This window comes from Prunus avium, chromosome 8 (genome assembly GCF_965620075.1).
Source record: "Prunus avium chromosome 8, drPruAviu1.hap1.1, whole genome shotgun sequence".
NCBI lineage: Eukaryota > Viridiplantae > Streptophyta > Magnoliopsida > Rosales > Rosaceae > Prunus > Prunus avium.
Window position 1 is genome coordinate 382281 of NC_142291.1, and position 19078 is coordinate 401358.

A 19078-nucleotide genomic window follows, 5' to 3' on the forward strand; every position below is an offset into this window, starting at 1 on the left:
TTCGATCACTGCACCGGCCCAAAAATATACCCAAACTCTATTTGGGCAAACACCTAATATGAGTTAAACTCAAAACCAAATGTGGGTTTGTGTATAAAACGTGGACAGGCCTTATCTAATAAGTACGAGTCATTTCATAGTGAGGGCTTTATTTAAGGTCATTAAATGAGGTCCTATCTCTTTTGTTTGATCAAACTAACTAATTTGATTCAATGGCTAACTAATTTGATTCAACAATTAAGAGTTAAAATCTCATCTAAGGTTGTGCTAGCCACACAATTGTAGTTGGGCTAACTCAACATCAAACTTGCTTATCAAAATTTGTGTCGTGCAAGCAGTATAATGTGATACTGTGATTCTTAGGTTTGTGATTTTATTTGAAACTAATCCCTAAAATTGCTTATTTCGTTAGGTGGATTGAGAGGAAATGAAAACCTTGAGCTTTCTTAACCTAATCCCTAAATTAGCATTTCTTTTAAGCCAAAAACAAAACCAATCTTTGTAAAGGGCAATGGGGAATTAAACTATTGTTGTAAATGTGAGATAAATAGCCATGTGTGATCATAAACAATCTCACTTTCATCCAATTATTGTATTATGCCCTCTCTTGTATTTTTGTTGGTCAAAGTTGTATCTTCTTGGTTTTCTTAATGTAACTCCTCCCATCACACCTCTTTTTTTTTTTGTAATGCAAGCGATAGTCTACACGGGGATGAGAGTTTGTCACACACACTATCAAAAATGTCATGATTGTTCAAACTTGAGATCACTATTGTGCAAGTCAATACATTTTTCCACTGGACTAGACCATGTTGCCCACAACTTTTCTTTTAAGTCAAACTCTTCCCATCACATTATGCAACTGAGAATTGGGTTAAGCTTTGACCAAAAAAGAAAAGAATTGAGTGAGCTTTGACCAAAAAAGAAAACAAATGGGTAAGCATGAGTTAGAATGCATCATTATGGTGTGTGTTTACTGTTACATAATTACATTACTACAAGTCAAGATCAGGTGAGGGCAAGTGCAGCAAAGAAGATCAAGAATTCAAGATTCCTCGACAACACAATCTAAAGATTTAGAGATTGGACCAAACCACACTGGTTGAATAGTATCGTTTTTTATGTGAGGTAAAAATCAAACTTGACCGAATCGCCCACCCCTATCAGCAGTCATGGCTAACATGAAGTGTGCTTGTAGGGAAGGGAGATATGGAGTGTGTGTATGTGTGTGCTAGGTTTATTTTTTATTTTAGAGATTTGATTAAATTTTATTTTCTTTAATTGTTTTTACTATAACCAAATATGGGTGGACATTAGAACCGAAAGATGAGAAAACCAAGTCAAACCAAGTTCGAAAAAAATAAAATAAGAACTTCGTTGACTAAAAAAGTCAAAATGGGGCCGAAAACTGAACCGGGATTATATATGTTTAGGGTTAATTACTCAAATGGTCCTCAAATTTGTACCCGATTTACATTTTGATCCCTAAACTAAATTATTCGTTCAAATGGTCCATCAACTCTATATTATTCGGTCCATTAGTCCCACAGTCTAATTTTTTATTAGATTTAACCAAATTTTAGGGTAAATATGACTTTTCATAATTAACAAATAAAAACAGGGTTAAAATGAATACAAAATTAGAAAAAATTGAAGAAAAAGAGAAAAAAATAAAATTCATGAGACCCAAACCCAGTCCCCTGATCGGTTCATAATTGTATATCTTTTTGTACCCTTATAGCTTATGATTTGGTTATGTTTTTGAGTTAAACTTGTGCTTTTAATCATTTTTGTGTTTATCTTTCAGTTCATTGAGCTTTAGGTAACAATGATGGCTTTGGATAGGAAATGATGCAATCCATGCATGTTAAGGCCTGATTTGGGTGAATGGAAGAAGAGCTTAAAGACAAACTAATTTTGGCTACAAACCCTTGCCAGCCCAGTTTCGTAGGTCAACTTCTTGGCCTTGGATCAGCATGCTCTGGGGCTCGGATGAGGTGAAGATCTTCATGAAAGTTGTTCCAATGGGTGTTTACTATAACATATCCAAATTTCAGCCCAATTGAACAAATTTGGAGTCCTTAGTCCGTCCAACATTGAACCCTGCTCAGGAGGATTTGCAGCTACCAGTTTTTAGCCATGTGCCTCACCCCAGCTATAACTGACTTTGTACCCAACATAATGAGTGAAGTAGGGAGGCATTCCAGCTATGAAAGTCTAAAGGAGCAAGTTGGTACATGCTGGAGCTATTAAAGAGAAGCATGTGCATGCATGTGAAGCAAAAAGAATGAAATGAAATGAAATGAAGTCAGTTCCAGTCTCTGTTCGGCAGCCAACTTGCAAGGCCCAAAACGCACACTTCTACTGCTCCGATGGGAATTCTTTCTTCATAGAAGTTGTTCCAATGGGTGTCTAGTATAACATATCCAAATTTGAGCACCATTGGATACGTTTTGAAACGTCTGACCTTCCTACACCAAGCCTGGTTCAAAAAACTCATTTTTGTTCAGCACCCAAAAGAACACCACATGGGTTGGAAGAAGACCACATGGGTTGGCAGCAAAAGGTAGCCACAACTGATCACCTTTGAACCCATGTGAAGAAATCTTGAGGTGCAGCAGCAAAAGATGAAGGATGGTGTGAGAATTCATCATGATGTTCCTCCCTCTTGGCCCTATAAATAGAGAAGTCTTCAAGCTTCAAAACACACCACAATGGGGGGAGCTCTCAAACACTTCTCTAGAGCTCCCCTCCCTTCTCTCCCTCAAATTCTCTTAGTTTCTCTTTCTAGTTTTCAATTGTTGTAATGAAATCTTTGTGCTGAAATTCTCCTTTAATTTTATTTGTAATGTACATTCTTTCTTAAGTATTCAAGTTTAATTAGTTTCCAAGTTTCAATTATGGTTTTTGTTCTTATTCATTATGCTTATAAGTTAATATGCTAGTTTGAATAATTGATCACCATTTAGGCTTGCATGTTAGCTATCTTGGTTTGAATTAAGAGTAGACACCATGCTTTAATTCGAATTAAACTATGGATAGGAAGAGTATGTATGGACATTCGACAACAGGGATTAGATACATACTTGGTTGTTTAAAATGTTCTTCTATGCTTAATGGGTTCCTAATGCTTAATTTTAGGTTAGACAACAAATGATCAAATTAGGGAATTAGGAACACAAGGTTAGGACCAAACACCATGGCTTAATCAGACTTTAGCTAGAATCAATCCGTTAATCTAATTGAACTTGGGAACTTATCTACTTTAGTTATTTTCTTTTCTTTCTTTCTTGTTTTATTTATTTTCTTTCTCGTTCTTCTGTTTTGTGTAGGAAAACTGAATTGGCTTATTCAATCACCAATCCCTGTGGAATCGACCTCGCACTTATATATGTTATACTACCGAACGGCTTGTGCACTTGCGAGTATCACAAGTTGAGGATGCAGCTGAATCCATTTTGGTGCAGCTGAATCGATGCAACATCCCCCCTCCCTCAAATTTCTTATTCCCCATTCCCCCACAGATCCCTTCCCCCTTTTGTTTTCCCCCTCTCATCTTCGCTTCTACCCCTCTCTCTCTCTCCAAATTCAAAAACCAACAAATTGGAAAACTAAAAAATAAAAAATTCAAACATTGTTTGCATCTGTGGATTGGTTGCAATGATGAGTTTAAGGTTTGTGGGTGAAAAACATAATGGGGGAAGAAGAGGGAAGGGGTTTGTGAGGTGGGGATTCTATTATGGTGGAATCTGGGAGGGTGGGTTGGGTATGGCTATATTTTTGGGTATCTTGAGAATATTTTTTGGTGGATGAGCGGTGGTTGTTGGGTAGGGAGGAGGGAGGAGGGAGGAGGGTGGTGGGTGGTTGTCTCTCAACAACGAAGGGAAATCGGGGTGGGGGAAAGGGGGAAATGGTGGTTGTTGATTTGGGGTTCTAGGTTCGTTGGGAGGGGGGGTCTGTGGAAATTTTTTTTTTTTTTTTTTTCTGTATTTGTTGGCCTGGGTGGAGGGTGGAGAGGAGTTGGGGTTCTAGTTTCATGGGACTTGGGGTGGAGGGTGGTTGTGGGATGGGTTTAGGGGTTGGAACTTGAGGGTGGTGATCATGAGAGAGAGAGAGAAAGAGAACACAAACAACAATTTATATCACCCATTTATCACAACTGTATCACCACTTTATCACCTATTTGATGAACTTATGACGATTATGGGCAGTTTTACCCTTACATTTAACGGCAACATTGACAGAGTGTAACGATAGGACCAATGGACCAAATAATATAGAGTTGATAGACAATTTGAACGAATAATTTAATTGAGAGACCAAAATGTAAATCGGGTATAAGTTTGAGGACCATTTGAGTAATTAACCTTATATGTTTATTTTTGTGTATGATATTATTCTGAACCAAAACCTAAGTACCATTTGTAATAAAAGTAACACGCGTCACCATACCAGTAGTTTCTGGAAGAAATAGCATGTACCTTCCAACATCTAATCACTGGACGAGGTTTAAGTTAAACCCATTTCCCCGTCGCACGGGCCCCCTCCTCCCTCTGCATCTCTCTCTCTTTCCCCTCCGCCACCACCACGAAGCCAGAGAACAAGTCGTCGCCGGAATCACTAACCTCCTCTCTGAGCTCTCAAAACTTTCTATTCCAACGCCACTGCCAAACAACTTCTCTCTTCTCTGTTAGTCCCGATGTATATATTAGAAGCAAATTTGTTTAAATGGTTTTTATTTGCATCTAATTCTTATTATTATTTATGTTTATGCCTAAGCTTTCCAACTCTGACAAACAGGCGCAGCTCTCTTTCTCTTTCTCTCTAACCTTTGAGTTAGTGGCTCCATGGCATACGATGGAGGCAAACTCAAGTCGACCTCCATCAATGGTGTCAAGATGTACAGCGTTGCTTCCCAACAACGTTCTCTCGCCACCTGGCTTGACCCTAAGAAGCGTCGAGCTCTTCGCAAAGACCAAAGTATACCCCTCTTCTTCTTCTTCTGATTTGATTTTCTTCCAGTTAGTTAATTTTGTTTTAATGGAGATACCTTTTGTTATTCTGTTTATGATTTTGTCGACTTTAGAGTTTAGAGAACTTCATATAAATTTATTGCTGATTTTGAGGACTTTCACTGAAAACCTAGACGAATATCAGTACCTTGATTTTTCTTGCTAATCATTATGTTGGAATATGTTAGGATAAATTGCATGCTATAGAGCAGTATAATGTTTGTTTTAATTTTTTCTTTGTAATATTATACGTGCTTTATAGATTGAAGTTGAACAATAAAAAATCATCAGTTTTAATCATTAACATTCTAATTTTATATTGAGAATTGACTCTCCGCTAAATATTCTTATAGAAAGATCATGTGTTAAAAAAACTATTCTTATTGGTTATGCGCGGCTGGAATTATGTTTGCATACTCCACGTCAATTTCTCAATAAGGTTTAATTTGCAACCACTTTAAAACCCCGGATGGTGTTCGTGTAAAATTCTGGAAGTGTAGGTTTAAAGTGAAAATCTGCTGATGCAAACCGTGTTCACCTGTAGTAGAGGGAGGAATACAATCCTTCGTTGGGCATTTGTTTCTTATTTCATTCACTCAATGATGTCAGAGTTTTGGACTCCACAAAAAAAAAACAAATATTTAAGTTTAACACAAATGTGCTTGAGTTCTGAAGTCTACTTTTCCAATCAAACTTATTAAAGGGAAGGCATCATAACATATGATTAATTTCTATGGACTAGGATCATTTGAGAATTAGTCTGAGATGGAAATATGTTTTCAAAATCATCTCAAGCTGACACAAAACTTTTTGGCATTAATTTCATCTAATGGGAGATCTTTCTTCATTGTGTGTTTGTCAGATTATATGCAAAGGGTGGACTTGATCCAGGACTTGAGATTTGAAACTGCAACTACTAAAATCAAGGCAACTCCTGATGGGGAGTTCCTAATTGCAGCAGGTGCCTTTAAGCTTTACTCTATGTTATGTTTTATATTCACAATAAAAAGGGAATTCTACATAAAATGTCTATTTGTGTGTTGCGGGTGTACGCGTTTGGAGTAAAACATTTGAACTTGTACCTATTGTGATTTTTACTATTGAAATTCAGGTATTTACCCACCACAAGTCAAAGTATATGAGCTGAGGGAACTTTCACTCAAGTTTGAAAGGCATTTGGATTCAGAGATAATTGATTTTGAGGTAGTTTAGTTTCATTCGTTTCTGATGTAACATGATATTTGAAATATTTATTCATGGTCCATGGCTGATTTGTGTCCAGCATCTGCTGATTTTTCCAGTTATTTTATCGGTGCAGTGGCTCCTCTCTAAATGTTTTTCATTTTTTTGGATTTTCAGTTACAATTATTTATGTACACTCTTGCTCGCAATTGCTTCTTTTTTCTTTTTCACTTACCTTAGCTCTTGCAATTTCAGTTAGTTATTCTTGTAGAGTAAGGATGAGAGCATTTCTAAGGAATATAATTAAGTCAAAAAAATGTTTAATAGTTAATAGAACTTACAAGAGTTTTATTTATTAAATAGCAAAGAAAAATGCAATTGGATTTTTTATTTATTAAGCAACTGAAGAGCATCGCTTGGGCTGAAACCCGACTATTTGATCTTACAAATGCACCCTTTTTTCTCCCTTGGTCAAGTATAGTTTCCTTCTGAATGGTACTTTTTTCTCCTTCCGAAATCCAAAACTTGAATACTCATTCAAGTTTTCTAGGTTGTTTATAAGTTAAATGCCAATATTATGATTTGGATATCATTGTTTCATGTTCGCTACTTAATGGTGCGAATGTCATGCTGTATTCTCAATATGTTCTCATGGAACTTAAAATATTACTGACTCAACTTTTCATTACTCATTCAGGTTTTGGCTGATGATTATTCAAAGCTTGCGTTTTTATGTGCTGATCGCTCTGTTTATCTACATGCAAAATATGGAAAACATTACAGTGTGCGAATTCCAAGGTTACTCTTTATACTTTGTTTATGTCAATGGCTCATGAATGGAAATAGTGTTTAAACCATGTGTTTGCTTTATAAACTTTGAACTCTATGTTTCATTGTGCATTGTGGGTATTCTTTTCTATTTCTGTTTCTTTTGGCTGTTATGTATTATTGGGCTGTTTGGATAGGATATTTGAGGATGTGAGGGGCGATGAGGGGTTTATTTGTTGAAGAGGATTTGTTTTTGGCCATCTCTTTGGGTATTCATGTCATCAGAGTTTTGGGAGAGCTTATTTTCCGTTTGTTTTTCCCAGGTTGGAACACTTTGTTTCTTAATGCCCTCTGTTGTCTTGAATTCATAATCCTATAAAAACAAAGACAAAACAAGAGGGAAAAACAGATACAGAATGAGTAGCTTTATGCATGTGTGTGTGGATGTATATTAAAGGGGAGTTTGTGTGCGCTTGCCTGTGTGTGCAATTGTATTTTTGAATCCTTCAACATATACACCACAAAATGACATTGGCCTTTATTGGATCAGTAAAAATATGAAATGATGTTGTTTTCACACATTTATTATTTAAAAATGGGCCCGCAATAATTCAGAATCTTCTCCCTTTTGGGTGTCATGTTAGCACCATCTCTATCATTGAATGAGTTGATAGAATCACCAACCCATTAAAGAACTGCCAACTTCTTAGAAATGGGGAAAGGTACGTACATAAATACATAAAATGGAGGGCTCTATGTCTCTTTTCTGAATTTTTTTTTCTTTTGTTTTCTTGAGTATTTAGTGACCCTCTCTCTAATCAAATCATACTTATTTTTTCCCTTTAATGTTACCCATGTTGAGTTTCATTAACTTGTTTTCAAAACCTACATGGCACCAATACAGTAATGAATACTTGAGCAACTACATTACTTTAGAACTAAAGTTTAGCACATCTAGCATTTACCAGAGTTGCTTGCTTTTGTTTGAGCCCTCTTTTTCAATGTACGTGAATTAAACTTTTTATCCCTACATTTTGGAACTTTATTTCTATTACTTGATAATATAACTTCATAATTTATTCACAATTAAAATTATGTTTATCATTTTAAAAATAATCAAAGATAGTATAATATATGTAATTTAGTTTAATACTTGTATACCGCATGGGTTGTAGCTTGAATAAGTTTGATATGCTTTCTGCAATGAATTTATTGAACTTGTGTATGCAGAATGGGAAGGGACATTGTGTATGATTGCTGGTCTTGTGACTTGCTTTGTGCTGCCTCTTCCCCAGAATTGTACAGGATTAATCTGGAACAGGTTTTATTGCTTAACTGGACTTTTATTTTTAATCTGCTTTAATTCATAGGTATGTTGATAATAATTTTGACTTGTTTGCAGGGGCGGTTTCTCTCTTCCCTGAGCACACAATCAACGGCACTAAATGTAGTTTCTCGGAGGTTGCTTGTGATCTCTTTTTTTTTTTTATATTTATTTATAATTTTTAAATTTGTTTATTTTATAACTATTTTAGGTTCTTTGGCTTATTTAGTTATTAGATATATGTAGGACTTTCTTATGCATGGTTATTTTGGTTAATTATCTTAGTGTATGGAGCTTTTCTCTTAAAATTTCAGCAAGCTTCATGGTCTAGTTGCTTGTGGTGGTGAGGATGGTGCTGTGGAGTGTTTTGACTTGAGGATAAAATCTTCGGTTGGTAGGATTAATGCTGTCGCACCTGCTGGTGACATTGACCAGGTAACAGTCCTTTGATCTATTTGTTTTGAGTAAATATTCGTTAATGAAGACCAGGTGAAGTCTAATTGGTTGCCACAATGTAGTTAATTTACAAATCGATCACCATTTGAAGTTCAAATTATTTTCAAATACTACGTTGGTCACCTGTAGGATATGTATATGTCTATTGTGGTTGCAGGTGAAGTCTAATTGGTTGCCACAATGTAGTTAATTTGCAAATCGATCACCCTTTGAAGTTGAAATTATTTTCAAATATTATGTTGGTCACCTGTAGGATATGCATGTGTCTATTGTGGTTGTCTGGATAATTTGGTCATGATACAAATGCCAAATTTTTTCCTACGCTTTTGGAAGATGTAACTATGGGTATGGTCGGTAGTATGGTTTGACAAGTTCGGGCAGAAATTCACCCCGATCAACCTTGTTGATTTTGACTTACTTTGAAACTGTAGAGTTATACTGAAAAAAAAGGAACTTGCCAATCCCAACCAATGACCATCAGTTTGAACTGGTTTTGTATCTCTTTCAATTTTGTTCTATTTCACCCAGGAAACAGCAGACGTTTTTTTATTCATCACAATTTCAAAAAGACAGTGTCATCAAATTCATTGCTCCATTTTAAATTTAATTCAAAATTAGTTCAAATCCAAGAGAAATTATGGCAGATGCTTTAGACTACATAATCAATGTTTCACCACAAAGTGTTGTTGTGGTAGTTTGACAAGAGCACAGTGAAATGAGGGCCTGTTGACCTACTTAGCATCAGTTTTCCTGTTTCTATTTTGATATTGTCTCAATTGTTCCTTATCTTTTTTGACAATGGAAATAAAAGAAGGAAGTGGATTGAATGATCTGGCTGGTTCATCAGTTCAGCCACAGATGAATGGCAGGGGAATAAAGTTGTATGCGGGATTCCTGTGAATGATGATCTTTTCTCTTCAACTATTAATCAGACACGATTTTGCTTAATCTGGCTGCCTCCTGGATTTGCAGGAGGTCACTGCATTGGAGTTTGATGAAAAAACAGGTTTTTTAATGGCTGTTGGAAGCAGTGCAGGGAAGGTATGACATCATTTTTCTTTTCGCTAGTAAAGGTATCCTGTAATTTGTATATATATATATATATTTTGTTGCTGATATAGCTGTGATCTCATTTTAGTTATGTGTGTTATCAGAACTAGGCACCATATTTGTCGTTGCCAACCATGCAATATCTGTTGTAGTTTTCGTCAATTTTGATATTCGATTTTAGAGAATTCTCGTAAATTATACACTTGATAGGTACCGTGTATCTGTAAATGCATACTGCATGCATAGATTATACACTTAACAAGCATAAAAATGTTTGAGACAGCCACTTGTTTTCCATGATGAATACAGAGAGGGTTAACATTTGATATACTTGACGGGCCCAATTAATCTAGTGGCTCCTGGAAGAGTGACAAGTACTCTTTGAAGTGAAAAACCAAAGTGCCAGCCAACTTGGGAGCTAATCAAAACTGTTTGTCAAATTATCAACAATTTTGCATAGACTTTTCTCTTATTAAGAAGTCATGTGAATTGTCTTCTTTATGTCTACGAGGGGGGAATTTCAATTGTCGTATTTAGGCCTCACGGTTACTTGCACCTTAGTGCATTACAGGAAATTGTTCTATTTTTCAGAAAGTGCATAGTCTCTTATCCAAATAGAGATGGTCTTAATGTGGTGGGGGGATGATTTTCCCTTGGCTACAATGTTATTAATGAAGGTGGAAACGAGGTTTTGTAAGATATCTGATATTAAAATAATGTAATCAAGATAAGAGATAACTGGGATCAAACATCTGGTAGGTGGTGATTTACATGGTAAATTTGGTTATGCAGTGGATTACAGTTTTATGGTCTTTTTGTGGAGATTACTGAGTGCCTTGTAGGAGGATGTGGTGATAAAAAAACCATTTGGGGGTATAGTGTCACTAACTTATAACTGAAGAAAAGATAGAGGGATGAGGACTAGGATATATGGATCTCTTTGGGCAATAATATTATGTTGTGAGTGGAGGCTAAACAGAGCAGATTCAAGGGCTTGGAGATTGAACCGACAGGGAATTTCTCTTGCAAATCTTTTTTTTAGATATCTTTGTTGGGAGTGAGTCTCGTTTTGTGTTCCTGAGTTATAATGGTCATTTATTGTTATTTAACATGTTACATGTATAATTGTAATTGTATCCGTATTCTAGTTCTTTGAGAGCTGCTGTATCACCATATCATATTGTATTGTGAATCCTGTACTCGTATCTGTGCAATATAGGCTGGCAGGCACCATCACTTCTTTCACCTTCAGTTGTAGTCTTGTCATAGAGAGCCTCTATCAAGAATATGTCAGAGCAGTGCCCAATATTTCAAAAAGACTGTAGCTCTGTCAATTTACATCGTGTCATTGACCTTGCAGGTACTCGTCTATGACTTGCGTTCGTCGCATCCTATACAGGTTAAAGATCACATGTGAGTTTACTTCCTTATAACTTACATGTGAGTTTACTTATTATGTGGATTTTTCTTGTTCAGCACAATGAGGGAGTCTGTTTTTCCTCTTATAACTTACTGGTTGTTGAGAATACTGTCATTGGTTTATAGGTATGGCAGCCCGATATTAGACATTAAGTGGCATCAAACTCTTAATTCTGAGGCGCCAAAATTAATGACCACTGATAATCACATTGTTAGAATATGGGACCCTGACACAGTAAGACATTATATTTGAGAAGACCTTTTTTTCCCCTTTTTGTTGGGAAGACAATTGTTTTCTTTGATGATTGGATATTAGAATTCTGTATTTATAAGTAAATAATTTTTCCATTTTTTGCAGGGTGAAGGCATGACCAGCATTGAGCCAACGGCTGGAACAATTAATGATATATGTGCATTTCCTAGGAGTGGATTGATGTTGCTGGCTCTAGACTGCAGTCAGATTCCATCTTATTTTATTCCTGAACTTGGACCTGCACCCAGTTGGTGTTCTTACCTGCAAAACCTTACTGTGGGTTTTCAGATATTATTTACTTCTTTCGTATATGGATTTAGTTTCATCTCATGTGGGGTCTTGAGTTATAGTGCTAATGTTTGAGTTCGTTCTACAGGAAGAGCTAGAGGAGGGTGGACAGATGACCATCTATGATGATTTCAAATTTTTGACAAAAGAAGACCTTGAGAGGTTGAAGTTGACTGGTCTCATCGGAACCAATCTCCTCAGAGCTTACATGCATGGGTTTTTTATTGATTATCGGTTGTATAAAAAGGTTAGGCTGCCTTCCTATGCCTGTATGATTATTTTTATGAAGGGTGGACGGGAAGCAAAATAATCTGTATCATCCACTTTGTATGTTGTCCCCCCTTTTTGTCTTTCATTAGAGTGAAGCAAATCTTGGGACATATATGGAAAACATGAGACAGATCCGAATAGTTGGATTTGTTTCAGGAAACTGAGAATAATAATCTGTATTAGGCTTTTACCTTTATTTTGTAATTACTTTTCTCTCACCCTTTCATGACTCTTATCTGTTTGTATTCTTTTGTGGATTTTTTGTTGGTAATAATTATTCTTTTGAAATGCATGTTTTTGGCCGTTTTAGGATTTAGTGAGTTATTGGGTGTGTTTTTTAAGTTGTCTGTCTTGAAAAATGCATATTGTCATAGTCAAAGCTAATGTTTTCCATGCTCGAGTAGGGTATTTGTTTTTTTGCTTCTGGTTATTATACAAAGTAAGTTTACTGCTTTATTTCATTGTATATATACATTCTGGCAGGCAAAAGCTTTGGCAGAGCCTTTTGATTATGCTGAATACAGAGAACAACGGAAACGAGAGATGCTAGAGAAAGAACTTGCAGGAGAGCGAATTACGGTTAGTTATTTTCATCTACAATTTTTTAGTATTTATGTAGAGTTTTTATTTATTTGTTCAATTACTCTGCATTGATCACTATGTACAGCTCATAAGAAATTTTTCTCTTATGACCGGGGCAATTGCAATAAAGTGCATGAGGATTGGGAGCCTGGATGTTCAAGTTTCCTCAATTCTCCATATTATTTGCATATGCTATGTATATATTTCTTTATTTTGAGATGAGGTGGTTTTCGAATAATTTTTGGAAAACTTGGTATTCTCTTCAAAGTTGTTTGACTAGGCATGAGTTGAGTTCTGCCACTTTCACCCTAAACATTGTAAATATACCTTCTCTCTTTTTTACTCGATCTTAACATCCACAACTCTATAACACACTTTATAAAAAATACTCGATGCACCATATATATTGATATATATATATATATATAAATATATGTGTGTGTGTGTGTGTGTGTGTGTGTAGTTATTATCTCTTTACTGTTCAACCAGAGCAACCTTTGACCCTTATCCTCTCTCCTTTTCAGTTTTATTTTTGGTTCAGTTTCCAGAAAATTTGAATTTACAACTCTTTTAATTGTTAACTCTAGTTATCCCCAGAGCATCTAAGATGTCTCTGAATACTTTTTAATCCAAATTAATCCCTAAGTTTTTTCATGTACAATATTTTAAAGATACACATAGGGCATACTCCTTTGCTCTGAGGTGCTCTAAATTTTTCAGAGAACTGACCCTTTTGTATTTCAATGCAATATAAGTGGGATTCAGCTGTTAAATTTTGGGGTTTTCAAATCTCCTTTAGTAGATTGTAGGGTTGTAGAGTGATTTATCGCTATGGACTTTAGTTTGTGGTATATGTCAGATTATCTACTTAACAATGATACCCGTATACCTTGTATGTTGTACTTTTGTTTGCTGCAGATTAAGAGGAAATTGCCCAAGGTCAATCGAACTCTTGCAAAGAGTATTCTTGATAATGAAGATGCAGAGAATGAAATTAAAGATGCTGATAGCAATGAGACTAAGAAGCCATCAAAGAAAAAGAAGGCACTTGGTAGTGAAATTCTCAAAGATGAGCGATTCGGAAATATGTTTGAAAATAAGGTATGAAAATCTGAACCTTTGGCTCCTGTAAGAGAAGGGTGACAATTTAACCCAAAAATATGTTCACGTAGTTCACCATACTTTTCTATAAATTTTTAATCCAAAAAAATAAAAATAAACATAATAATTATTCATCCCTCTCCTCCCCTACCCCTTCCACCTCCTTTGCCTCCCTTTCCTACCCTCTGTCTCCTTCTCCTGGTAATGGCCAGTCATCTCCATTCCACACCTATCCTTGTTCCCAGGACTTTCATGTTCTTGTGTTTTTTCAGAAGATTCCAAGGGTCTTGAAACTGTTAAGTGACATTGATGGAACCTTTCATCCTTTCTGGTTGTTGAATGGGTCACCCATCAGTGGACTGATTCATTTCTGTTCTTACCTTGCCATGTGTTCTTCCCATCCCTTCCAATGTTTTCAATGGCAATGGTGGATGTGTGCCATTTTGTTACCTCACAAGCCGAGTAAACCTCAAGTCATTGATGCGTAACCCGTTTGCACTTGAATTATTGTGGAATATATTTAACAAATATAATATAAGCATACTACTGCTCAAGTGCGGACTGTGCAAAAATGCATTGGCTGACTTGCTGGTCAATTGGCAACCAACCACATTTTTTGTGAGGATATTTGAATCGGAGATTCCTCATTATGCTATTTCCCCCAGTTTTGGTCGGACTTTTTTGTCTCATAATGCATTTTGTCTAGTTCCCTTCATAGCTGATATGGATGGCTAAAGTGCTTTGGGTAAAATTTCTTGCTTGGATTGTTGTCCATGGGAGAGTTAAAATACTTGTGAGCCCAACAATGGTAAAAGGGCTTGCATATGTCTCTTGTTCGCTATTGGTGCAACATGTGCAAAGGCGCAAGCAAAGTATTGATCACAATTTTTCCATCCAAGTTCTATGCGCTGAGACTGTTATATAAGCTCTTTAGGTGGTTAGATTAAGCTGGGTAGTTCCTCTTCTTGTGACCATTCATGGAGAGGTTTTTGCCCTTTTGGTGGAGGGAAGAACACAAAGGTTTTGTAGTGTTTAAAACAAATTGTGTTGGGTTTTGTGGTTGGGAAGGAACAGTTAAATTTTCAATAGTAAAGAAGGGGATGCAGTGGACTACTTTTATGGGACTGTGGCCTGATTGTGGGACTGACTTTATGCTTCCGCGTCTTTTGAAGTGAGAGACTATATTTCTTCCTTCTGAATTTGGATTAGGAAGCAGCTCTCTTACGACTTTGTGTTTGGTTGTCTTACATTATGGCTTGCTCTGCTGGCTGGTTGTTTTGCTGGTTAGCTCATTGTTTTTCAGGCTTCTGCTGCTTGCACTGTTTTAGTTTAGTGGACTGCAGGATCATTTTCTGTATTAGCTCCATTTCTGTTTATTACATCTTATCAATTTCCTACAAAATGAAAATAAATATACAAATATTGAGAAGTCAGGGCCAAATCGTGTACTACATGTTTATTTATTTATTTATTTATAATGCGTTCGTTTTTGTAATTTGTGTTCAGGATTATCAAATTGATGAGCTCTCGCAAGAGTATGTGGCTTTACACCCTATGCCTTCTAAGAAGAAACCATCGTTGGTGGAGGAACATTTCAAACCTGCCATGGAGGATGAAGATCAGAACTTAAGTGATTCTGATGCCTCCGCATCACCTTTGTCATCAGAGGATGAACCTGGCCATGAAAAGAGTAAAATGAGAAAGAAAGGACGAACTCCAAGGTGAAGATTTCTTGTTCCTTCATAGACACTCGTTCTCCTGTTTATTTATTTGTTACATTGCATCCATGTCCCTGAGGTTCGTGGAAGTTTAGGGATCTCCCACTTATGTTTAGAAGTTATACTATCCTGTCCCGTCTAAGGATATTTCACAATACATGTTAGCATTGGGGGAGATTTCATTTCAAGAGTGGGTTTCAATCATGCTTTTGGGGTAGAAATATCAGTTGATTTGTAGAAGTTTTCCACGTGTCTATGACAACAAGATTGAAATTATTGGTTTGCCTGATAAACATTTTGAGTTCAGTTACGAATGGAGTCATCTAAAAGACAAAACATGTTAACATAAGACGATACAGAACTGTATCAAAGAAAATTGTATTCTCTATGAGAGGTCAGTATAATTCCCGAAAATAGATTATTGAAAACATAAGTGATGTCTGGGCATTTTGAATAAAATCTTAGAAGGTTAGCATAATTTTTTTTTTTTTTTTTTTAACAAGAGCGAACCATCATTGGTCCAGTTTAATGGATTTGGGTCCCTCGAGGAAGGTTAGCATAATTCACTCTGATCAATAATTGGATCTGTCAGACATGAGCAACTTTTGCTAGATTTGGTGATTTTAACCAAACCTGATTTGTCTATTTTCTTTCCCGTGAACTTTTGCTATGTAATTCTGTGTATTTATTATGTATGGAGTTTTGATTCGAATCTTGAAATGTCTGTTGGAGGTTAAAAGTTAAAACTCTAAATCTGAGTTACTAAATATCTGTTTCCTGAAATTCTGTTAGATTGTATGAAGTGAAGGATGAGCGGCATGCAGAAGCATTCTTAAATCATGAGTCATTTGCAAAGGAGGAATTACTTCCATTGGGTGAGAGGGTAGCAGCTCTCAGAGATGATCGGCGGGTTTCTGCTATCCCAAGTGATGTTAAGCTGGGACCCGGAGGTTCACGTGAGATTTCCTTTAGAGCTAGAAGCTCAGCCAAGTACAAAGAGGACGAGGAGAATGGAGAAGCACAGCGTGGAAAGAGGAGGGGAGTTCAATCATTGGGACTAAAACCAAATAGTAACGGATTTGGAAGTCGAGGGAGAGGAGGCAGGGGAGGTAGAGGAGGCAGAGGAGGAGGGAGAGGCGGCAGAGGGAGAGGAGGGCATCGCGGGCGAGGTAGAAGTGGTGGGTGGTAAATTATTTCCAATTTGTTTATCAATTTGTGTACGCATGTGCCATGTTGTCATTCTTTAACCAGCCTTTATACAGAGTGACGGTATCATTTTGCTGCTGATATAGTAAATCAAGGGTAGGGAAATCTCCAATGAGGTACAACAGAGGAAATGAAGCTGTATATTGGAATTGTTGTACTTATATTATCAACTTAACGTATTCAAAATAGTATAAACTGGTAGAAGTTAGCCAGAACTTGGAATTGGGTTGTAGTTCTTTTCTATGTATCATTTCTACAATACTTGGGAGTTATGCAACTATGACTATCAGACTCGATGCGCCAAGGCGCGGCTATACTTGTTTGTTTAGCAAGCGGCCGCATTCTCCAGGTGGAGGAAGTGATCAGGAGGATGAGCTTAAAATCAACTTGTATATTTTCAAATTCCAAACCCTCCCCACCCGAAAGCGCATGTGAATTTGTGGATCTTTATTTATTATGTCTGTCGTAGCATGTGTGCAATATGTACTGTACATGTTATTTATTATTTTGTTGTATTGTGTGTGTCGGTGTGCTATTAATGCTAGTTTAGGATTTTCCTATGTAGAAAAAAAAAAAAAAGGGAATAGAAAATACTCATATTATTATATATATGTAAAATCCAATATGCCCTTTGAACTGGAAAATGTCACAAGACCTTGGGAAATCGCATAGGCTGCCATGTAGAAATGTTGACAACACGTATAGATGTATTAGCAACTCACTGCTATTGAATATTGATCCAAAAAAGACCTCCACAGTTTTCAATTCCTTTTCAGCTTTCAAAAATCCTATTGAGCCGCAAACGCAATTAGAATTAGCAACTAGAAGCTTCGATTGGTCCTTTTTTGACCCCTGGGTTTGACCAATGAATACCTTTCGTATGAATTTCCCAAATAGATTGTATTTATTATTATTCAAATACACCGTTGAATTTGTCCAAATATTTTCACGGTTGAATTGAATCAAATTCAAAGGGTTTGGAGTCGGCTTAGGCCAAGGGATTTGATCAGAGGAGGCTGTGGTTGGTTTGAGAGGTTGGGTTGGTGCTACATAACCATCTAAACTTGTTGCAGCTCAGCCTCAGGTCAGGCCCATTGTTTTGATTGAACGAGTCACTTTCTAATTGGTTGCCTGTAGTAGTGCTGTAAAGTTCATGCAAAACCCTAACCGACCTTATTGAAAATCACAAGGAACCGTCACATTCTCCTTTTTTGAACCGCAATGTCAATACTTTCCTTTGTAGTACTTTTTTGTTGAAAGATATTGATAATCTCCGTCCATTACCAATTGGTATTTTATTAAAATGTCTTCATTCTAATGTGTACGGAGATAGTGAGTGCTAATTAGGAAATTAAGTAATTCTGTGAGATATTTAATTCTTGGACTCTAGACTATGCTTTACTAAGGAGGAGGGCCTCAAGAGTCGAGCCTCACTTTGCCTTTAGATGTGCCAAGGGGTTTGGTTTGGTACTTGTTAGCTCCACTCATTTGAATTGCAACCATTCCTGATTTGCGTATACTTGTCCTGACTTATTGAATAGCATTAGATGACAATTACAAAGTTCGAAGGTTTATCTCAAGCAAAGGACACATATCTCAAAACAACCAAAATTCTAAAATAATAAATCACAAGCCTAAATAATGAAAACTACCACCACCACTCGAAGCAATGCCACCAATTATTGTGAAACATTGGACGGATATGAGGAAATTATGATATCCAACGATTTAGTTTCGCATGATAGTGAATTGATGTCCTTATTTGATGAAAATGACCAAAATCACTTGAGTAGATAGCAGCAAAATCCACTAAAAAACAGGGTAGTACTAAATTGAGAGAAAGTTAGAATTTTGGAGGGAGAGTTTTGAGAGAGAGATTGGATTGAAAGAGAAGAAAGATGGTTGTGGAGTAGAAAAAGATGTTAAAGGATTGGGGTGTGTGGCTAGAGTTTGTTTTTGCTCTCTCTTGGATGTGTTCATTTTTTTTTTTTTTTGGGTACAATTGGATGTGTTAGTTTTGAGTATTTTAGTACATGTATAAATAATAATAAAAAATAGAATATTTTAGCATCCATACAAGCGTCAATTATGTTTTTAACCAATATATATGTTCTAACAAAAAAAAATCAATATATATATATATGTTTTCTTATTAAATTTATTGCAGGGAGTAGTAAACTTCTGGTAGAAAATGAAAACATTTTAAACTTAAATACCGCTCCTTCTTTAAAATGTCAGCATGAAGATAAAATTTTAAGGATAAAGAAAATAAAAGAAGAATAATAACTAATGCACATTTTTCGTATTCACCAACTGTTGAACATTGAGATATGAATTCATGACCAACTAGCTTTTAGTTTAATAGTAATTCTCTTCCTGATGCTGAAAGAAATTCAAAATTTAAATTTTATCTCCCTCGTCGATAAAAAAAATATAAAATTATGAAATA

At 36.2% G+C, this 19078-nt stretch overlaps 1 protein-coding gene across 2 annotated transcripts; it reads left to right on the forward strand.

Annotated features, from left to right (window-relative positions):
• The first annotated feature begins 4496 nt into the window (after positions 1–4496).
• Positions 4497–17144, forward strand: LOC110746018 (uncharacterized). 2 transcript variants are annotated; one of them, XM_021946216.2, is made up of 17 exons: positions 4497–4701; positions 4801–4980; positions 5875–5973; positions 6124–6215; positions 6892–6992; positions 8193–8283; positions 8365–8423; positions 8601–8721; positions 9715–9783; positions 11153–11205; positions 11338–11446; positions 11570–11740; positions 11841–11999; positions 12506–12601; positions 13523–13705; positions 15212–15426; positions 16216–17144. In XM_021946216.2, exons 2-17 carry the CDS (start codon positions 4848–4850, stop codon positions 16610–16612), a joined length of 2148 nt encoding a protein of 715 aa, XP_021801908.2. In that variant the 5' UTR covers positions 4497–4701; positions 4801–4847; the 3' UTR covers positions 16613–17144. The 2 variants fall into 2 exon arrangements, with proteins under 2 accessions (XP_021801908.2, XP_021801909.2); XM_021946217.2 differs by having other exon boundaries at positions 4497–4689.
• The last annotated feature ends 1934 nt before the right edge of the window (positions 17145–19078 follow it).

Bases quoted from the DNA above. Each gene is read 5' to 3' on its own strand.
- LOC110746018 (XM_021946216.2), top strand. From the start codon at position 4,848: ATGGCATACGATGGAGGCAAACTCAAGTCGACCTCCATCAATGGTGTC. The intron at 8,284-8,364 runs GTTTTATTGCTT...ACTTGTTTGCAG, and splicing joins ACAGGATTAATCTGGAACAG to GGGCGGTTTCTCTCTTCCCT. The intron at 11,447-11,569 runs GTAAGACATTAT...CATTTTTTGCAG, and splicing joins GAATATGGGACCCTGACACA to GGTGAAGGCATGACCAGCAT.